Source organism: Choloepus didactylus, chromosome 7, assembly GCF_015220235.1.
Source record: "Choloepus didactylus isolate mChoDid1 chromosome 7, mChoDid1.pri, whole genome shotgun sequence".
Lineage (NCBI taxonomy): Eukaryota > Metazoa > Chordata > Mammalia > Pilosa > Megalonychidae > Choloepus > Choloepus didactylus.
Genome location: NC_051313.1, coordinates 70,473,836 through 70,495,542, shown reverse-complemented (window position 1 = coordinate 70,495,542; position 21,707 = coordinate 70,473,836). Strand labels below are relative to the sequence as shown.

General features: G+C 35.3%; 1 protein-coding gene across 2 annotated transcripts in view; it reads right to left on the bottom strand.

The window, feature by feature from the left end:
• IBTK (inhibitor of Bruton tyrosine kinase) overlaps window positions 1–21,707 on the bottom strand; it is a 116,869-nt gene that overhangs the window by 19,419 nt on the left and 75,743 nt on the right. For both annotated transcript variants that reach the window (XM_037843295.1, XM_037843296.1), the window contains exons 23-25: window positions 13,900–14,063; window positions 12,098–12,190; window positions 11,458–11,601 (exon numbers count right to left, since the gene is read on the bottom strand). In XM_037843295.1, the coding sequence (XP_037699223.1) occupies window positions 11,458–11,601; window positions 12,098–12,190; window positions 13,900–14,063 (401 nt within the window). The remainder of the gene's footprint in view (window positions 1–11,457; window positions 11,602–12,097; window positions 12,191–13,899; window positions 14,064–21,707) is intronic.

Here is a 21,707-nt window from a genome sequence, read left to right as displayed (position 1 = left end):
TATATATATAAACACACACACACATGTGTGCATGTGTTGCCAGTTTTAAAAATAAAGTTTCCAAAACCCCACAAATTAAAAAAAAAAAAAGAAAAATATAAATGGAATCATATAGCATACATTTTCATGAAATGTTTCTTTTACTCAATATTGTGTTTTTAAAATCCATCTAAGTTAATGCATAGCACTGCAATGCTTTCATTTCCTTATAGATATTCTACTGTATGATTATCATATACTGGATCAATTTAATGTTGATGGGATTATTTCTAATTTGGAGGTATCACAAGTAATGTAGTTAAGCATATTTTTGTCCATGTGTACTTAGAAGTAGAATTGCTGAGTCATAAGAGTAGTTAACTCTTTTAATAGATAATGCCAAACAGTTTTCCAATGGGGCTGCACATTTCAGATTCTGATCAGTAGTTCATAAGAATTTCTATTGGTCTACATACGTGCCAACAATTGCTATTTTAAGAATTTTAAATTTTATCTGATAGTAAACAATTTTACATCATTGTGGTTTTAAATTGTATTTCACTAATGACCAATGGTACTGAACTTTTATTAACATGGCTTAATGGACTCTTCTCTTATAAAATCCTTACTTTCTGATATTGTAGGTGTCTTTTTCTTAGTTTTTTAAATGCAATTTTATTGATATAATCACATAACATATAATCCTCCAAAGTGTACACTCAGCTGTTCATAGTATCATCATATAGTTGTACATGCATCACCACAACCTTTGAACATTTTCATTACTCCAAAAAAAATATATAAATAAATAAAAATAAAAAAGAACATCCAAAACATTCCATTGCCCTCCTCCCCAGTATTCATTTACTTTTTTTTAACACTCACTGCTTTTTCAACTTCATCAAAAAATTAAAAAACAATAAAAAACATTTCAAGCAAAACCAAAACAAAGGAATAAGAAAAAACAAATAACCTAAAATAACTACATTGCTTCCAACATGTTCGTACTATACCCCAAGAAAATTAAACCATAACCAAACAAAGAAATAAGAAAAACAAATAACCTACAATAACTACACTGCTTCCAACATGTTCCTACCCTATCCCAAGAAAACAAGCTATAACCAAACAAAGGAATAAGAAAAACAAATAACCTAAAAAACTATATTTCTGCCAACTTGTTCCTACATATCCCCCCAAAATTAACAAACCATAGCTGTTCCTGAGGATTCCCATAACAATGTTTACCCTCCATAACTTATCCGTTCTTATTAGATTATCATTCCCCCTTCACTGTTTGCTATCACATACATTCTACAATATAAAACATTTATTTTATGTTTTTCACAGAGTTCAGATTAGTGGTAACATACAATATCTCTTTTTGTGCCTGGCTTATTTTGCTCAGCATTGTCTTCAAGGTTCATCCATGTTGTCATATGTCTTATGACTTCATTACTTATTACTGCCGCGTAGTATTCCATTGTGTGTATATAACACATTTTGTTTATCCACTCATCTGTTGAAGGACATTTGGATTGTTTCCATCTCTCGGCAACTATGAATAGTGTTGCTATGAGCATCGGTGTGCATATATCTGTTCGTGTCACTGCTTTCAGATCTTCTGGGTATATACCAAGAAGTGAAATTGCTGTTTCGAACGGTAACTCAATATCTAGTTTTCTAAGGCACTATCAGAGTAACTTCAAGAATGTCTGTACCATTATACAGTCCCACCAACAATGAATAAAAGTTTCAATTTCTCCATATCCTCTCCAGCATTTATAGTGTCCTGTTTGTTTAATGGCAGCCAATACAATGGGTGTGATACGATATCTCATTGTGGTCTTAATTTGCATCTTCCTAACAGCTAGGGAAGATGAGCATTTTTTCACGTGTTTTCCGGCCATTTTTATTTCCTCTTCAGAACTGTCGTTTCGTATCTTTGGCCCATTTTATAATTGGCTGTCTGTACTATTGTCGTTGAGTTGTAGGATTTCTTTATATATTCAAGGTACCAGTCTTTTGTCAGATACATGGTTTCCAAATATTTTTTCCCATTGAGTTGGCTGCCTCTTCACCTTTTTGGCAAATTCCTTTGAGGTACAGAGGCCTTTATGTTTGAGGAGTTCCAATTATCTATTTTTCCTTTTGTTGCTTGTGCTTTGGGTGTAAGGTCTAAAAAGTGACCTCCTAATACAAGGTCTTGAAGGTTTCCCTATATTACCTTCTAGGAGTTTTATGGTACTGTCTCTTATACTGAGGTCTTTAATCCATTTTGAGTTAATTTTCATGTAGGATGTGAGGTACGGGTCCCCTTTCATACTTTTGGATATGGATATCCAGCTCTCCCAGCCCCATTTGTTGAATAGACCATTATGTCCCAGTTCAGTGGTTTTGGTGGCCTTATCAAAGATCCGGTGACTGTAGAGCTGGGGGTCTATCTCTGAATTCTCAATTTGATTCCATTTATCAGTGTGTCTATCTTTGTGCCAGTACCATGTTGTTTTGACTGTGGCTTTATAATAAGCTTCAAAGTCAGGGAGTATTAAGTCCTCATGCTTCATTTTTCTTTTTTAGAATGTTTTGAGCAATTCAAGGCATCTGTCCCTTCCAAATAATTTTGATAACTAGCTTTTCCAAGTCTGCAAAGTAGGTCACTGGAATTTTGATTGGAATTGCATTGAATCTGTAGACGAGTTTGGGTAGAATTGACATCTTAACGACATTTAGCCTTCCAATCCATGAACACAGAATATTTCTCCATCTTTTTAGGTCCCCTTCTACTTCTTTTAATAAAGTTATGTAGTTTTCTATGTATAGGTCTTTTACATCCTTGGTAAAGTTTATTCCTAGGTACTTGTTTTTTTTTAGTTGCTACTGAGAATGGAATCCTTTTCTTGAGTTGCACTTCAGTAAGGTCATTTCTGGTGTGTAGGAACATTACTGACTTTCGTGCATTAATCTTGTATCCCGCCACTTTGCTAAATTTGCTTATTAGCTCAAGTAGCTGTGTCATCGATTTCTCAGGGTTTTCTAGATATAAGATCATATCATCTGCAAATAATGACAGTTTTACTTCTTCCTTTCCAATTTGGATGCTTTTTATTTCTTGCCTGATTGCTCTGGCTAGCACTTCTACCACAATGTTGAATAACTGGTGACAGCATCCCTGTCTCGTTCCTGATCTCTGAGGGAAGTCTTTCAGTCTCTCACCTGGAATTTTCCAAACCATCAGCTTTTGGTTTCTTTGAACCCAAGAGCTCAGTTCTAGGTTTATCTCTCTCCGTTCACATTTTACTATAAGCTGCAAGGAGAAGCCATGCTGTATCTACAACTTCTAGTTTCGAAATCTCATCAGCCAAGTATTCCAGCTTGTCACTTTCAAATTCTTTCTTCCATCTGACACCAGGATTCAATTTTGCCAAATTCTCTGCCACTTTACAAGTATCACCTTTCTTCCAGTTGGCAATGACACACTCATCATTTCTGCTCAAGGCCTCGTCAGAAGTATCTTTAGAGTCCATACTTCCACAGTCTCTTCAAAGCAGTTTAGGCCTTTTCTATCAAGCTCCTCACAATTCTTCCAGAATCTTCCCCTTATCCATTTAAAAAGCCATTCCAACATGTCTGTTATTAGCAAACGCAGTAGCACCCCACTTCTCTGGTACCAAAATCTGTTCTAGTTTGCTAATGCTGCCGGAATGCAAAACACCAGAAACGGATTGGTTTTTATATGGGGGGGTCTATCTGGTTACACAGTTCAGTCTTAGGGCCATAAAATGTCCAAGGTAATGCATCAACAATCGGGTACCTTCACTGGAGGATGGCCAATGGTGCCTGGAAAACCTCTGTTAGCTGGGAAGGCACATGGCTGACATCTACTCCAAGTTCTGGTTTCAAAATGGCTTTCTCCCAGGCCACAGCTCCTCTTCAAATTGTCACTCTCAGTTGCTCTTGGGACACTTGTCCTCCCTTAGCTTCTCTGGAGCAAGAGTCTGCTTTCAACGGCTGTCTTCAAACTGTCTCTTACCTGCAGCTCCTCTCTCAGCTCCTGGGCATTCTTCAGAGTATCCCTCTTGGCTGTACTAAGCTCGGTCCTTCTGCCTGAGCTTACATAGTGCTCCAGCAAAATAATCAAGGCCCACGCTGAATAGGTAGGGCCACACCTCCATGGAAATTATCCAACGAAAGATCTCGCCCACAGCTGAGTGATCACATCTCCACGGAAACAGCCAATCAAAAGTCTCCAACCCAATCAACACCAATACATTTCCTGCCCAAACAAGACTGCATCAAAAATAATGGCATTTTAGGGGACATAATACATCCAAACCAGCACAGCTGCCTTACATAAGATTTTTCCAAATAAAAGAAAAAATACCAAAATTTTAATACATGTTAAGGAAATCATGTAAGCATGTTAACATATTTCAAATTAGGTTAAACATTATGAAAATAATTATGGTGAACATTTTACTTATCTGCTATTTACATGTTGAAGGCACCAAATGTATTCCATATATTAATTTCAGTTTAATATTCTACCTGTGAAGTAGGTACTACTACTATTCCCATTTTGTGGACAAAGAAATTAAGACAGGAAAAGATTTAATAACTGATCTAAATTCACATTGCTACCAAGCAACAGTTTCATGATTTAAACTCAGGCAGGCTCACATAAGATCCCAGGCTTAATCACAATATTCTACTGCTGTGTTCACAATTAAAATCATTTTACTGTCATAAAATCTTAAATAACATGAGGGAAATTTTCTTTAAAATTTGTCCTACTAAGGTACTTAAGTTAAAAATATTTCTTCCGAAGTAACTTATCTGACTCTTAACTTTATCACAAAAATTTTCCCCAAACACATACATAAACAGAACACAGAAATCAAATACACATACAAGAGGCAATCTCCATTTCCTTAACAACCACTTACTCCCTCCAAACAGACATATATCTGAAGGTATCTATTGGCAAACAAAGAAAATACAGTGTAAGGTACAGTGCATGATATGTCACCTAGAAACACTCTTCTGGCAAATATTCTTGCCAGAAAATCTGCTGAATGTTTCCTTTTAAGGAACTTATTTCCCTAAATACAAAAACATCACAGCTACCTATATAAAAAGCACAAGTTATCAGATTCACCCTAGTGGTAATTTGAGGATACCCAGATATGGGAAACGATATATACCCTAAGAAGTTCTTTTTCAATAGTTAGTTAAGATAACAACTCCTTAAGAATAAATACGGGTAAGAATGCTTACAAAATATCTTAAATTCACATGTCCATTAGTTATGCACAGTGGTTATTAAATGGCTTACACACATTTTAAAAAAATTAGTTCTAATCTATTCTTTCCAATGATCATGCCATAATTTGAAACACTGTCTGATTTCCCATGATTTTACTTTGCTACCTCTTAGGCTCCTGTGATTTTCCATCTTAGTAGCCAGGAAAACTTTAAGAAGCAGCATTTATAGACATTTGCATCTACACAAAAATTAACCAGGATTTTGTTCCTCAGCTAAAGCAGTCCTGATATTTTTGCTGTAATGAATAAAACTTCAAGCTCTAAAAAGTTAAAAAATTAAAACTCTATTATATACAAGTTTACTATTTAGTTTTTAAAATTATATATAGATGGTTAGCTCTAAATGAAATTTGGAAGAATTTATATTCATACATCAAGCCAGGCCGCAAAGATTGTGCATTCTTCCACTCAAGATGACTGGTAAGAATGTATTATTTCTCCAAGTTAAACATTTGATAATGAAAAGTGGCTAACTTCCATATTCACTTGATGTTTTTATATTAGCTTTCAAATTCAACTGGTTAGAACTTCACTCTAACGGAATAGCTAATTATATCTAATACGTTCCATTGTCATACCTAACTGCAGACAGCAGGAATATGACTACATACTGGGAGTTCTAAGACTAGGTAAATGAATGTGAAAATCCTTACTAAAACCATAAAAAGACTCAGAGGGTTAAACTGTGATTTGCTAATGAATTGCACGATAACCTTAATTTTGAAGATGAACACAATATTAAATCTCACTAGATGATTGGTCAGTATGATAAAGATGTATTCTTTGAGAGCTTTTAAAACAACTTCTAGATAAATCACTACAGTAAGGAATACATCTCTGTAAATCAGATTAAAATGCTCGTTTATGTATAATTTCTGTACTTTTTTCAAAGTACAGCAAAGTTTAAATTCTTCCAACTCTTTTCTTAAACCAACATATACAAAGGATGTTTTTAGGAAAACAAATCTATTCCATTTTTATCCTCTTCAAGCATATACTACATGTATTTACACCCTATGTGTATCTGATTAAAAACCAAGTGAGATGTTACAGTTTATGGTTACTTCTCCATAATTTTAAAATCACACAAAACTGCATATCACTCTATATTCACTCAATAATTAATTTACTGTCTAGAGCTTAATTTAAAACACTTTTACCCTTATAAGGATTCAAGAAAATTGTCCAATAATCCAATAATGGTTATTTCAATTTATACTAAACATACATCAAAATTCCTGAATACCAAACTATTTTATGTAAATGTGTTCTTTGAATTTCTAACATTTTATGATCCTTGTCATTAATTTAGGATAAAATTTCCATAAACAAACAACAAATTATATGTAAATATTTTATATATATATGTTTTACATATATACATTTATTTTATATGCATATTTATTTACATATCTTTACACACGTATGTTTTTACAAAGTTACCTCAGCCCACTTTTTAACTGAGTACAAATAAAAGCATGCACAAATTACATAAAATTCAGTAGAAATGAACTTTTAAAAGATGCGTAAGATAAAAAATTTCGATTCTTGATACAGCTGTCAAGCTGCCATTAAAGGAAACACATTGCCAATATTATGATAACTCAGATACTTCTCACCTAGATAATATTCAGAATAAAATTATCTAAAATTGATCAGTTAGACAAATTTTCTTGGTATCCTAATATACAGAAAAAACACTACTCAAGTATTTGTATTTAAATTCCTAAAAACTTTTTCATTAAACAGATGTATAATAAACATCACTTATATTTGATAGTCTTCAAATTACTCTTCAAAGAAAAATACCCCCATTAAACTCTGGACCAATTTTTGTGGTATTTTTCATCCCACAGTCCCCAAATTCTCCTTAACATGTCATAACAGATTCCTTTTGAAATTTAGAAAGTCCCTTCAATGCAGAACTTTAAGTTCACATTGTTAATAATTACTGGGAAGAAGTTTATCCTAAATTTAAAAATCAAACTCTGAAGTTTCAAATAAATGAGTACTTGAACACTTTCCCTTAAATCTCAAATAAAGTAAATAGGAAAGTAATCTGAAAGGTATAAACAACACAAGGGCAATAGGAATAAGATAGAAGACAAAGGCAGATTTAAAGTAGCAATACAGAATAGAACTGTTTAAAAAAATAAATAGAAAATTTCAAGTGCTGCAGATGTGGAGAAAGAGGTATACTTATTCACTGCTGATGAGGATGTAGAATTGTACACCTGCTCTGGAAGGCAGTCTGATGGTTCCTCAGGAGCTAAGTATAAAATTGCCATATGATCCAGCAATCCCATTATTAGGTATATACTTGAAAGAACTTAAAGCAGAGACACGAATAAACATTTGTACACCAATGTTTATGGCGGCATTATTCAAAACTGCCAATGGTGGAGGAGGCCCAAGGGCCCACTGACAGAAGAGTGGAAAGGGGAGGTATGGTGAATACACATGATGGAATATTGTGCAGCTGCAGGAGGGAATGAAGTCATGATGCATACAATGACATGAATGAACTTTGAGGGCATTATGTTGAGCAAAATAAGCCAGAAACAAAAAGACAAATATTGTATGGTCTCACTAATATGAACTAATTATAATGAGCAAACTCTGAGAGTTAAATTCGTAGGTTATCAAGAGATAGAAAGAGGGCAGAGACTGGGCAATTGATGCTTAAGGAGTACAGAATGTTTAATAAGGTTAACTGTAAAGGTTCAGAAATGGATAGCACAATACTGTCTCATGGTAACACAAGATTATAAGTGTAATTAACAAAGCTAAGTGTGAGTATGGCTGAAAGAGGAAGATTTGGGTTGTGTATGTCACCAGAAGGAAAGACAGAGGATAAAAACTGAAACTGTGTTACTTAGCAAAACCTAGAGTGCACAATGACAGTGGTTAATTTTACAAATATAAGAAAGTTTCTACAAGAACTAGAACAAAGGTAAGTCACTATTACAAGGTGTTAATAATGGGCTGGTATATGGGAAAAAATTCAGTTAATGCAAACTAAGGTCTATAGTTAACAGTTAACATCGTAATGTTCTTTCATTAATTGTAACAAAGGCACTATACCAAAACTAAATATCAATAATAGGGGGATATAAGGGAGGGGTATGGGATTTTTTTTTTTTTTCTCAGAAGAAATGGAAATGTTCTCATATTGATTGCGGTAGTGAATGCGTAACTATGTGATTATACCAGGAGCCATTGATTGCACACTTAGGTTAAACTGTATGGTGTGTGAATAAAATTGTTTTAACAACAAATTAAACATGTGGGGACACTTTCCCTTTCCATTTAAAAAAAAAAAAGTAGTAACACATTTACAGGATGGAAAAGACTAGAGTGATAACTGATGTCATAGAATGGATAAGAAGGAAACCTAATTGTGATCAGGAGAATGGATGACGGTCAGAACTCTTGAAAGGCATTCATACATTGGAAGCATCTTATATAACAGATCCCAAATTAGGCATGGGGATGAAAGCTTGAGAACTGGTTCAAAGTTTACTTGTGGAGTGACTGAGAATGCCAGATAGATATCCTTCCTCCCTATCTCCATGTAGTCAGATGACTACACTTCCTTTACCTTGGCAGAAGGAAAATTTGGTTCAAAGTCAGTAATAATGGAGGAAGACAGGAGTGAACTACTGTGTAAGTATATAAACTAAATGGTAAAGTATGTGAAAATCTATACCAAATGGCAAAAACCTCAGTCCCCCAGCCTAACCTCCCTACCCTCATCTGCTTCCAGAATTCTGGCAACCAAACATCTACTCCACCAGCGAAAAATTAAAAGGCTCCTCTTTAGAGAAACAGACAGACCAAGGAAACCAAGAAGAACAGACAAGGAGATATTGCCATAGAGTAAATTGTGTATGTCGACATGGTTAGGTTATGATATACAGTTTTTTGGTCAAACAGTGGCCTAGATATTGCTCTAGAGGTATTTTGTAGATGTGATTAGCATCTACAAACAGTTGCCTTTAAGTAAAGATTATCCTCAATAATGTGGTAGGCCTCATCCAATTAGCTGGAGGCTTTAAGAGCAAAGAACTGAGATTTCCAAAAGGAAGAAATTCTACAAAACCACATTGTCCACTCCTCTCTTAGCTTCCAGCCTGCTGTCCTTCCCACAGATTTCAGACTCAAGACTTCAACATCAACTCTTAGCCTGCCAACCTACCCTACAGATTGAATTCAGACTTGCCAACCCCCACAGTTGTGTGAGCCAATTCCTTAAAATAAATCTCTTACATATGTATACATGTATATATAGCACATCCTTTTGGTTCAGTTTCTCTGAAGAACTCTAATACAATAGCCTTTACCAGAAAAACTATTGAAGGTTGTGCTACAACAAAAAAAGGCGTAAACCAAGAAATAGAAAATTTCAGGATCTAGGATACTGGGGATCAAACACTGGAGGGAAGCAAAGGAAATTCTTAGAATGACAGCCTAATATGTTGTACCATTTTGGAAAGTTTTACAGCTGTGCTGGAGAATTTGGGGGGAAAAGAGTGTTGAATATATAGACAGCAAGGGAAAAATTGAGGGAATTAGTAATTCTAGGAAAAAAACAAAAAAGTATAAAAGAAAAGAAATATAATCATACTGACCATGTGACTCTGCTGTGAACCTTAATTAACCAGTCACAAAAGGAAAGGTTTGGGACAGGAGACTGCTATCTTTCCTGTTGAGTATCACTATGATATTTGAACTTTTTAAACTATGTTCATGTTTCAATTTGACTTAAATTTTTTTTAAATTGGGGCTGGAAAACTCCTATTTTTGAAACAGATTCTGAACAAAGAATAAAGAAATTCAGTAAATTTGCCCATTAATTTGATCCCCTAACTTGAAGATCAAGTTTTGTTCCTTCTTTTGTTCATTTACATTTTGCTTTTAAGTAAGGAAATAGTTTGATGGTTTGGCTAAAATATTATTATTAAGCCCAAAGCTTCTTCATGTACTTTAATTTTCTCAGACTGCAATATATTTAGTATCATGAGAACTGATCCAGGAACTTATTATTATTTTTTTGTCTTTTCTATACTTTTGTTTAGGGAAAGCAACTCTGTTGTAACAGCTAGACCATAAGCTCTGATCAAATGTCTTTATTGCCTTACCACCAGAAATTAGCAGTGCCTTGCATGTAAAAGGTGGTCAACAAATATTACTAATCCTATTCTTATGTTTTACCCTCTTTTCTCTTAAGTTTCCCATCTCTTGTTTTTCTTTCTTTTTCTCTGACCATGCTTTGAACCTACTAGTAGCTCTGACAGGCATTGCTTTAGTCCCATTGGCAGCACTCAAAATAAAATGAGCTGCTAGTTTCCTCAAAATAATTTACATTTTCATTGGGAAAAATATTCCCTCTTACAAGTAGAAAAATGTGGTATTAGTATTGAAGGAATTCCCTCAAACTAAGGATAGCCTCCAAGATCCTTCTCAATTCTTATGAGAAAAACGGGCTCTAATGATCTGTTTCTTTGCCCTCCACTATATGCATGTACTTCTCTAGAATCCTTTCCAGATATTGTTAAGTTACAAAGAAAAAGGAGGATGGGAGGGGAGCAGGAAACACATCTGTTTTACACATCTCAAAACCGTCTCCTTGGAGATTACTCTTCTAGTGCTGCCACTAAGGGTGAATTCTAATGGAGAAAAACTATATAATACAATGTTAAGTAAACAGCTGTTTTAAAAAGCAACAGTGTAGCTATGATTTAACCAGACAAAGATATTCATGATGCATGCATTAGTACAAAGACATTAGGGGAATAAAAACATATGTTTCTGCTTTTATCAAATTGTTCTAAGATACTGCTCCCCCGAAAATGAAAAAAATTAGACTGTTCCTTTAAATCATTTACCAATGGAAGCTACTTAGAGTATCAAGAAGAAACTATATCTACACTTGAAAACTATGAAGTCAAAACATCCAGTATTAAAAACAAAAGCAAACAAACAAATAAATGACGTCACTGTTTTCCAAGTTTCAATTTTTAAATTAAAAACAAAGAGGGAAATAAACTATTATTTGAAACAATATTACAAACGGGGAAAAAAAGGAAGAAGCTAAGAACTACCTTAAAAGCTAAAAGATCCATGCTTATTTTAATAAAAGTAAAAGCATACCAAGCATTCACTGGTTTGGGAGCTTTTGAAGGTGCAGTTAAAACTGTTTCCGTGGTATTCACTCCTAAATCGTTTTCTTTGGCAGTCATTGCAATCATTTTTCGTTGCTTCTGAGAAAGTTTAATTCCATGAGAAATCATTTTACTAGAAATTAAATTAAACCAATTAGCATTAATTTCTGCTTAATGACAATTACAGATAATTATATTGCTTTCCATTTATTTGGTGTGATTTTACTAGTATCAAATAAAAATGGTCAAGTTTTAGTACTGACAGTATCAGTTTACACTATCAATGATAAAATAATACTATACATAAGCTCTCCTACTGATACACTATCATATTTTAAAGTGGCTAATGGTCTTCCATCATAAATCTTAAATCTTTGGCTTTTCCTCAGGAACAGTCCACAGTGATAATTTTAGATGCATCTAATACAAGGATATGGACTATCAACTCAATCTTTAGCACGTATTTAAGAAATAATGTTATGGAAACTAAGTTACCTAGAAAATGGCTTATAATTAACTCTAACATCAAAAGCAGAAAAATAATGAGAAAGGTCAAGTGAGGGTTCAATTCTTTAGGGGAGAAATGTAACACAACATGGTCTTTCACTTTTATGATTTTTTTAACCAACCCCAAATTTGTCTTTGGTGTAGCTCCACATTTTTGTCTACTTTCTTCAATTTCCATGATAGTTCTCAGGTCCATGACAGCAGGGCTGATAGGACTAAAAGATATAAAAGTTACCTTAAAAGTTACCCACGAAGTCCAATACCCAACCTTCACTAAAACTGAAAATTATATATAATATTGATGAGACTATAATAATAGACCTAAGTCTAGTTCACATTAGCTGTGGCCAACCTCAAAAGCTATGTTTTGAATGAAAGCTACTTTTATATATACAACACAAATAACAACTAAAATGCACCCAAAGTCATAATGTTAAGTATAACTGAAACTCTTAATTAAAAAACAAAAACCAAGCAACAGAAAGATTCTTATCTAACTCAGGCAGAAGAAATCATCAAAGTTCAAATTAAATTCTTATCCATTAGGATGAATGGAGCTTTAAATAATGTTCTTTCTACTAAACAAAATTCTTACTACTGTTCAATATTAATGAAAATAGACATTTATTAGAAAACTTGGGAGATACTCCACAATATTAGTGTTCCAACAGAGGGGGTTGTATCATAATGAGGAAAAAAATCCTACAATCTTTAGAATCAGACAATTTTTGATGTGATAGTTAAAAATAACACATATTAAAGGATAACCTGTTTCCTTTATTTTCTTTCATTACAAAGAAGTTCTATTTATTATCCTAGCTAGGCAATACTTCAGATGAATGTAGAAATGCTTACATTTATATTGAGAATGCTTAGCACATATTACTAAGCACTCTGTCAATGGGCAGTATCCTAAAATAGACAATCAACCTATATGTTGATTTTATGCCAAATTTTCTTAAAACATACCTAAAAAAGTATTCTAACACTAACAATCAGAAGATAGTCTTCTAGGTGTTGCCCACATATTATGTGTACACTATTAACTAAGAAAGTCAAACAATTTGAAACTAATTTCTGAAATGCCTTTAGACCACAAAGGTATATACACTGGAATATCATAATCATTTTTTCAACTGTGTAAAATAAAGAATATTTCAAAAAAAATACACAAATGAAACTGAACAATGGGAATACTAACCTTTTAAAAGTTCTAAATAAATATATATTAGTATTTATTAAATACTAGGGGAAAAGAGGGAGAAGGGAAAGGAGGAGAAATTATTAGCATGGTCTCTGCATGTTGCATTTTTAATTTCATTGTAAGAAAGAAAAATAGCTTGCCCAGATTATAATACAATTGTTAAGTCAATTAACAGTTTTAGCCTGTTATCAATCATAGTAGGCATATAAAGATGGAGCACAGTCTCAATAAGGACTTTGAAAGAACACACATTACATTCTAATTACATCTACTCCTTCAGTTTTAAAAACAGACCTTTCTAAATAAAAAACGTATGTAAAAATATAGACAAGTTAAAAAGTTAGTATAACAACATTAAATGAATATACTCTGAAAATTAACTTTGAATAACAATATACTTCGTGAGATCTTAATGTGCTGAAAAAGATAAAGTATTTGAATGGCAAATGGTCTTCCTGAGTGGCAGTTTTAACTAATATATACTATCTAAAAAAAAAAAAAATAGCCAATACCAAGGCACAATATATACACTTTATATAGTATTTCGTAGTACTCACTGATGACAATATAAAGGCTACTAAATTTTGCCTGGAAAATTTAGCCCTTGTATTCACTTAGATAATTTCTTGTATATCAGAAATTTGTATCACTATTTAAAAAATACACATCATTAAAAATTTTCATTTGACTATTAGATACAGACAAAAATGAAAATCCCACCTGAAAGAGCCTGTAACCCAACTGGAGGAGGTGGTATTACCAATTCTGCTACTGGGAATGGGCTGTGGAGCAGATATTTTAAGTACTGGTGATTTTCCCCATGGTTTTAAATCTTCCCTAGAATATGTAGACGGTGTACCATTAACAAATAATTTAAGTTTCCCCTAGAAAAAAACATTAAAAAAGTTAATTATAGCAGGCATCTACCATTGTAGTTAATACATACTTAGTTCTTAATAAATATTGGCTAAATTGTATAAAGAATAAAATCTTATGACAATTATCATCTAGCATTTTCAATTCATATTCTTCTTTGGTTTAGTGCCTTAAACAATTCTCTAACTACATTAGTTACTATGAGCAGATTACTGTGAGCTTTAGGAATAACGTTAATAAAAGCTGTGTGAATAATATACGAAGCAGTAACTTAAAATTAATGTCCACTCGTTCGTAGGAAATGTACATGGAAGTGTTATGAGTTCAAGGAGTATGATATATGCAACCTGCTCTCAAATGTTCAGAAGATGATAAATGGGTAGACAGATAATTGATAGGAAGATAATAGATACAGTTGAAAGAAAGGGGGGAGGGAGGGAGGAAGGAGGGAAGGAAGGAAAGAAGGAAGGAGAAAGAAACATACTGCAAAGGCAGCAAAATGTAAAATTGGTAGATACAGATATCTGGGGGTGGGGAGGTGTTGGAGTTCTCTGCATGGGGTTCGTATTGTATTTGCAACTGCCCTATGTGTTTGAAATTATCTCAAAATAAAAATTAAAAAAAAAAATTAATGTCCATGATTTTGGTACAAAACAAAATGAAAGTTTGATACGAATGTCAGTCTGAAAATAAGTAAGTACCCAAATACTCAAATAATACCAGCCCTTCAAAGGGGGCCTTAATAAACATAAATGCCTTTACTATTCTATTCTTGGTTTGTAATTTCACTTTTTATTTCCTACAGGATCTAAAAAGTAAATGCATAAAAAATAATGATAAATCAATGGTTTAGGACTTAGAATGTATAAATACGTAATTTATGACAACTACATAAAGGTAGGGGGATGGAGACATAGAGGAACATAGTACCTCTATGCTACCAAAGTTAAGTTGCTATCAAATCAACTGAGTCACTACAGATTTAGGATACTAAATTTAAGTCCCATGATAACCACAAAGAAAATATAGGGAAAAATATGCACAGAATGAAAGGAGAAGAGATTCAACAGTGTTCAGGACAAAAATAGGCAAAGGACTAGAACAGACTATTTCTCCAGAGACGATATACAAATGGCCAGTAAGCAAATGAAAAGATGCTCAGTATCATTAACCATTAGGGAAATGCAAATCAAAACCACAATGAGATACCACCCTACACCCACTAGAATGGCTATTATGAAAAAAAAAAAAAAGGGAAAATAAGTGCTGGTGAATATGTGGAAAAATGGGAACCTTAACAGTGTCAGTGGGCACATAAAATGGTGTATCCACTGTAGAAAGAAGTTTGGCCATTCCTCAGAAAAGTTAAGTATAGAATTAACTGTATGACCCGACAATCCCAATTCTAGATGTAAATCCAAAATAATTGAAAAGCAGGGTAGCAGCATTATTCACAATAGTCAAAGGATAGAAGCAACCCAAATGTCCATCAACATTTTGCTTATACATGTGATATGTCCATCAATGGAATATTATTTAGACCTAAAAAGGAATGAAGTTCTGATACATGCTACTACATGGATGAATCTTGAAGACATCATGTTGTGTGAAATAAGTCAAATACAAAAGGACAAATATTTATGATTTCACTTACATGAAAATGCAGATTCATAGACAGAAACAGAGTACAGATTACCAGGGGTAGGGGAAGAGGGAAAACGGGGAGTTAATGTATAATGGGTACAGGGTTTCTATTTCGGGATGTGGGAAAGTTCTTGAAACAGCTGTGAGGGTAGCATACACTGTATGATTAATCCCACTGAATTGTATGCTTGGGAGTGGTTGAAATGGGAAAACTCATGTCATATGTTTCTACATTAAAAGAATAGAGAGGAGAGATCTAAGATGGAGACATAGAGAGAGGAGTGGAAGCTAGTTAGTCCCCCTGGAACAACTAATAAACAACCAGGAACAACTAATAAATAACCAGGAGGCGGGGCAAGATGGCAGACTGGTGAGCTGTATGTTTTAGTTACTCCTCCAGGAGGGTAGGTAGAAAGCCAGGAACTGCGTGGACTGGACACAACAGAGCAATCTGCCTTTGGGCATACTTCATACAACACTCATGAAAATGTCGAACTGCTGAGATCAGTGAAATCTGTAAGTTTTTGCGGCCAGGGGACCCGCGCCCCTCCCTGCCAGGCTCAGTCCCGGGGGAGGAGGGGCTGTCAGCTCCGGGAAGGAGAAGGGAGAACTGCAGTGGCAGCCCTTATCGGAAACTCATTCTACTGATCCAAACTCCAACCATAGATAGACTGAGACCAGACACCAGAGAATATGAGAGCAGCCAGCCCAGCAGAGAGGAGACAGGCATAGAAAAAAAAAAACAACACAAAAACTCCAAAATAAAAGCAGAGGATTTTTGGAGTTCTGGTGAACACAGAAAGGGGAAGGGCGGAGCTCAGGCCTTGAGGCGCATATGCAAATCCCAAAGAAAAGCTGATCTCTCTGCCCTGTGGACCTTTCCTTAATGGCCCTGGTTGCTTTGTCTCTTAGCATTTCAATAACCCATTAGATCTCTGAGGAGGGACCTTTTTTTTTTTTTTTTTTTTTTTTTAATCCTTTTTTCTTTTTCTAAAACAATTACTCTAAGAAGCCCAATACAGAAAGCTTCAAAGACTTTCAATTTGGGCACGTCAAGTCAAGAGCAGAACTAAGAGAGCTCTGAGACAAAAGGCAATAATCCAGTGGCTGATAAAATTCACTAAACACCACAACTTCCCAAGAAAAGGGGGGTGTCCGCTCACAGCCATCATCCTGGTGGACAGGAAACACTCCTGCCCATCGCCAGCCCCATAGCCCAGAGCTGCCCCAGACAACCCAGTGTGACGGAAGTGCTTCAAATAACAGGCACACACCACAAAACTGGGCGTGGACATTAGCCTTCCCTGCAACCTCAGCTGATTGTCCCAGAGTTGGGAAGGTGGAGCAGTGTGAATTAACAAAGCCCCATTCAACCATCATTTCAGCAGACTGGGAGCCTCCCTACACAGCCCAGCAGCCCAGAACTGCCCTGGGGGGACGGCACTCACCTCTTACATAGCACAGTCATCCCTCAACAGAGGACCCGGGGTGCACGGCCTGGAAGAGGGGCCCACTTGCAAGTCTCAGAAGCCATACGCCAATACCAAGGACTTGTGGGTCAGTGGCAGAGACAAACTGTGGCAGGACTGAACTGAAGGATTAGACTATTGTAGCAGCTTTAAAACTCTAGGATCACCAGGGAGATTTGATTGTTAGGGCCACCCCCCCTCCCCGACTGCCCAGAAACACGCCCCACATACAGGGCAGGCAACACCAACTACACACGCAAGCTTGGTACACCAATTGGGCCCCACAAGACTCATTCCTCCACTCACCAAAAAGGCTAAGCAGGGGAGAACTGGCTTGTGGAGAACAGGTGGCTCGTGGACGCCACCTGCTGGTTAGTTAGAGAAAGTGTACTCCACGAAGCTGTAGATCTGATAAATTAGAGATAAGGACTTCAATAGGTCTACAAATCCTAAAAGAACCCTATCAAGTTCAGCAAATGCCACGAGGCCAAAAACAACAGAAAATTATAAAGCATATGAAAAAACCAGACGATATGGATAACCCAAGCCCAAGCACCCAAATCAAAAGACCAGAAGAGACACAGCACCTAGAGCAGCTACTCAAAGAACTAAAGATGAACAATGAGACCATAGTACAGGATATAAAGGAAATCAAGAAGACTCTAGAAGAGCATAAAGAAGACATTGCAAGACTAAATAAAAAAATGGATGATCTTATGGAAATTAAAGAAACTGTTGACCAAATTAAAAAGATTCTAGACACTCATAGTACAAGACTAGAGGAAGTTGAACAACGAATCAGTGACCTCGAAGATGACAGAATGGAAAATGAAAGCATAAAAGAAAGAATGGGGAAAAAATTTGAAAAAATCGAAATGGACCTCAGGGATATGATAGATAATATGAAACATCCAAATATAAGACTCATTGGTGTCCCAGAAGGGGAAGAAAAGGGTAAAGGTCTAGGAAGAGTATTCAAAGAAATTGTTGGGGAAAACTTCCCAAATCTTCTAAACAACATAAATACACAAATCATAAATGCTCAGCGAACTCCAAATAGAATAAATCCAAATAAACCCACTCCGAGACATATACTGATCACACTGTCAAACACGGAAGAGAAGGAGCAAGTTCTGAAAGCAGCAAGAGAAAAGCAATTCACCACATACAAAGGAAACAGCATAAGACTAAGTAGTGACTACTCAGCAGCCACCATGGAGGCAAGAAGGCAGTGGCATGATATATTTAAAATTCTGAGTGAGAAAAATTTCCAGCCAAGAATACTTTATCCACCAAAGCTCTCCTTCAAATTTGAGGGAGAGCTTAAATTTTTCACAGACAAACAAATGCTGAGAGAATTTGCTAACAAGAGACCTGCCCTACTGGAGATACTAAAGAGAGCCCTACAGACAGAGAAACAAAGACAGGACAGAGAGACTTGGAGAAAGGTTCAGTACTAAAGAGATTTGGTATGGGTACAATAAAGGATATTAATAGAGAGAGGGAAAAATATGGCAAACATAAACCAAAGGATAAGATGGCCGATTCAAGAAATGCCTTCACGGTTATAACGTTGAATGTAAATGGATTAAACTCCCCAATTAAAAGATATAGATTCGCAGAATGGATCAAAAAAAATGAACCATCAATATGTTGCATACAAGAGACTCATCTTAGACACAGGGACACAAAGAAACTGAAAGTGAAAGGATGGAAAAAAATATTTCATGCAAGCTACAGCCAAAAGAAAGCAGGTGTAGCAGTATTAATCTCAGATAAAATAGACTTCAAATGCAGGGATGTTTTGAGAGACAAAGAAGGCCACTACATACTAATAAAAGGGGCAATTCACCAAGAAGAAATAACTATCGTAAATGTCTATGCACCCAATCAAGGTGCCACAAAATACATGAGAGAAACACTGGCAAAACTAACGGAAGCAATTGATGTTTCCACAATAATTGTGGGAGACTTCAACACATCACTCTCTCCTATAGATAGATCAGCCAGACAGAAGACCAATAAGGAAATTGAAAACCTAAACAATCTGATAAATGAATTAGATTTAACAGACATATACAGGACATTACATCCCAAATCACCAGGATACACATACTTTTCTAGTGCTCACGGAACTTTCTCCAAAATAGATCATATGCTGGGACATAAAACAAGCCTCAATAAATTTAAAAAGATTGAAATTATTCAAAGCACATTCTCTGACCACAGTGGAATACAATTAGAAGTCAATAACCATCAGAGACTTAGAAAATTCACAAATACCTGGAGGTTAAACAACACACTCCTAAACAATCAGTGGGTTAAAGAAGAAATAGCAAGAGAAATTGCTAAATATATAGAGACGAATGAAAATGAGAACACAACATACCAAAACCTATGGGATGCAGCAAAAGCAGTGCTAAGGGGGAAATTTATAGCACTAAACGCATATATTAAAAAGGAAGAAAGAGCCAAAATCAAAGAACTAATGGATCAACTGAAGAAGCTAGAAAATGAACAGCAAACCAATCCTAAACCAAGTAGAAGAAAAGAAATAACAAGGATTAAAGCAGAAATAAATGACATAGAGAACAAAAAAACAATAGAGAGGATAAATATCACCAAAAGTTGGTTCTTTGAGAAGATCAACAAGATTGACAAGCCCCTAGCTAGACTGACAAAATCAAAAAGAGAGAAGACCCATATAAACAAAATAATGAATGAAAAAGGTGACATAACTGCAGATCCTGAAGAAATTAAAAAAATTATAAGAGGATATTATGAACAACTGTATGGCAACAAACTGGACAATGTAGAAGAAATGGACAATTTCCTGGAAACATATGAACAACCTAGACTGACCAGAGAAGAAATAGAAGACCTCAACCAACCCATCACAAGCAAAGAGATCCAATCAGTCATCAAAAATCTTCCCACAAATAAATGCCCAGGGCCAGATGGCTTCACAGGGGAATTCTACCAAACTTTCCAGAAAGAACTGACACCAATCTTACTCAAACTCTTTCAAAACATTGAAGAAAATGGAACACTACCTAACTCATTTTATGAAGCTAACATCAATCTAATACCAAAACCAGGCAAAGATGCTACAAAAAAGGAAAACTACCGGCCAATCTCCCTAATGAAAATAGATGCAAAAATCCTCAACAAAATACTTGCAAATCGAATCCAAAGACACATTAAAAAAATCATACACCATGACCAAGTGGGGTTCATTCCAGGCATGCAAGGATGGTTCAACATAAGAAAAACAATCAATGTACTACAATACATTAAAAACTCGAAAAGGAAAAATCAATTGATCATCTCAATAGATGCTGAAAAAGCATTTGACAAAATCCAACATCCGTTTTTGATAAAAACACTTCAAAAGGTAGGAATTGAGGAAATTTCCTCAACATGATAAAGGGCATATATGAAAAACCCACAGCCAGCATAGTACTCAATGGAGAGAGACTGAAAGTCTTCCCTCTAAGATCAGGAACAAGACAAGGATGCCCGCTATCACCACTGTTATTCAACATTGTGCTGGAAGTGCTAGCCAGGGCAATCCGGCAAGACAAAGAAATAAAAGGCATCCAAATTGGAAAAGAAGAAGTAAAACTGTCATTGTTTGCAGATGATATGATCTTATATCTAGAAAACCCTGAGAAATCGACAATACAGCTACTAGAGCTAATAAACAAATTTAGCAAAGTAGCGGGATACAAGATTAATACACATAAGTCAGTAATGTTTCTATATGCTAGAAATGAACAAACTGAAGAGACACTCAAGAAAAAGATACCATTTTCAATAGCAACTAAAAAAATCAAGTACCTAGGAATAAACTTAACCAAAGACGTTAAGATTTTTGGTTTTTTACAAAGATGTAAAAGACCTATACAAAGACAACTACATAACTCTACTAAAAGAAATAGAAGGGGACCTTAAAAGATGGAAAAATATTCCATGTTCATGGATAGGAAGGCTAAATGTCATTAAGATGTCAATTCTACCCAAACTCATCTAGAGATTCAATGCAATCCCAATCCAAATTCCAACAACCTACTTTGCAGACTTGGAAAAGCTAGTTATCAAATTTATTTGGAAAGGGAAGATGCCTCGAATTGCTAAAGACACTCTAAAAAAGAAAAACGAAGTGGGAGGACTTACACTCCCTGACGTTGAAGCTTATTATAAAGCCACAGTTGCCAAAACAGCATGGTACTGGCACAAAGATAGACATATAGATCAATGGAATCGAATTGAGAATTCAGAGATAGACCCTCAGATCTATGGCCGACTGATCTTTGATAAGGCCCCCAAAGTCACTGAACTGAGCCATAATGGTCTTTTCAACAAATGGGGCTGGGAGATTTGGATATCCATATCCAAAAGAATGAAAGAGGACCCCTACCTCACCCCCTACACAAAAATTAACTCAAAATGGACCAAAGATCTCAATATAAAAGAAAGTACCATAAAACTCCTAGAAGATAATGTAGGAAAACATCTTCAGGACCTTGTATTAGGCAG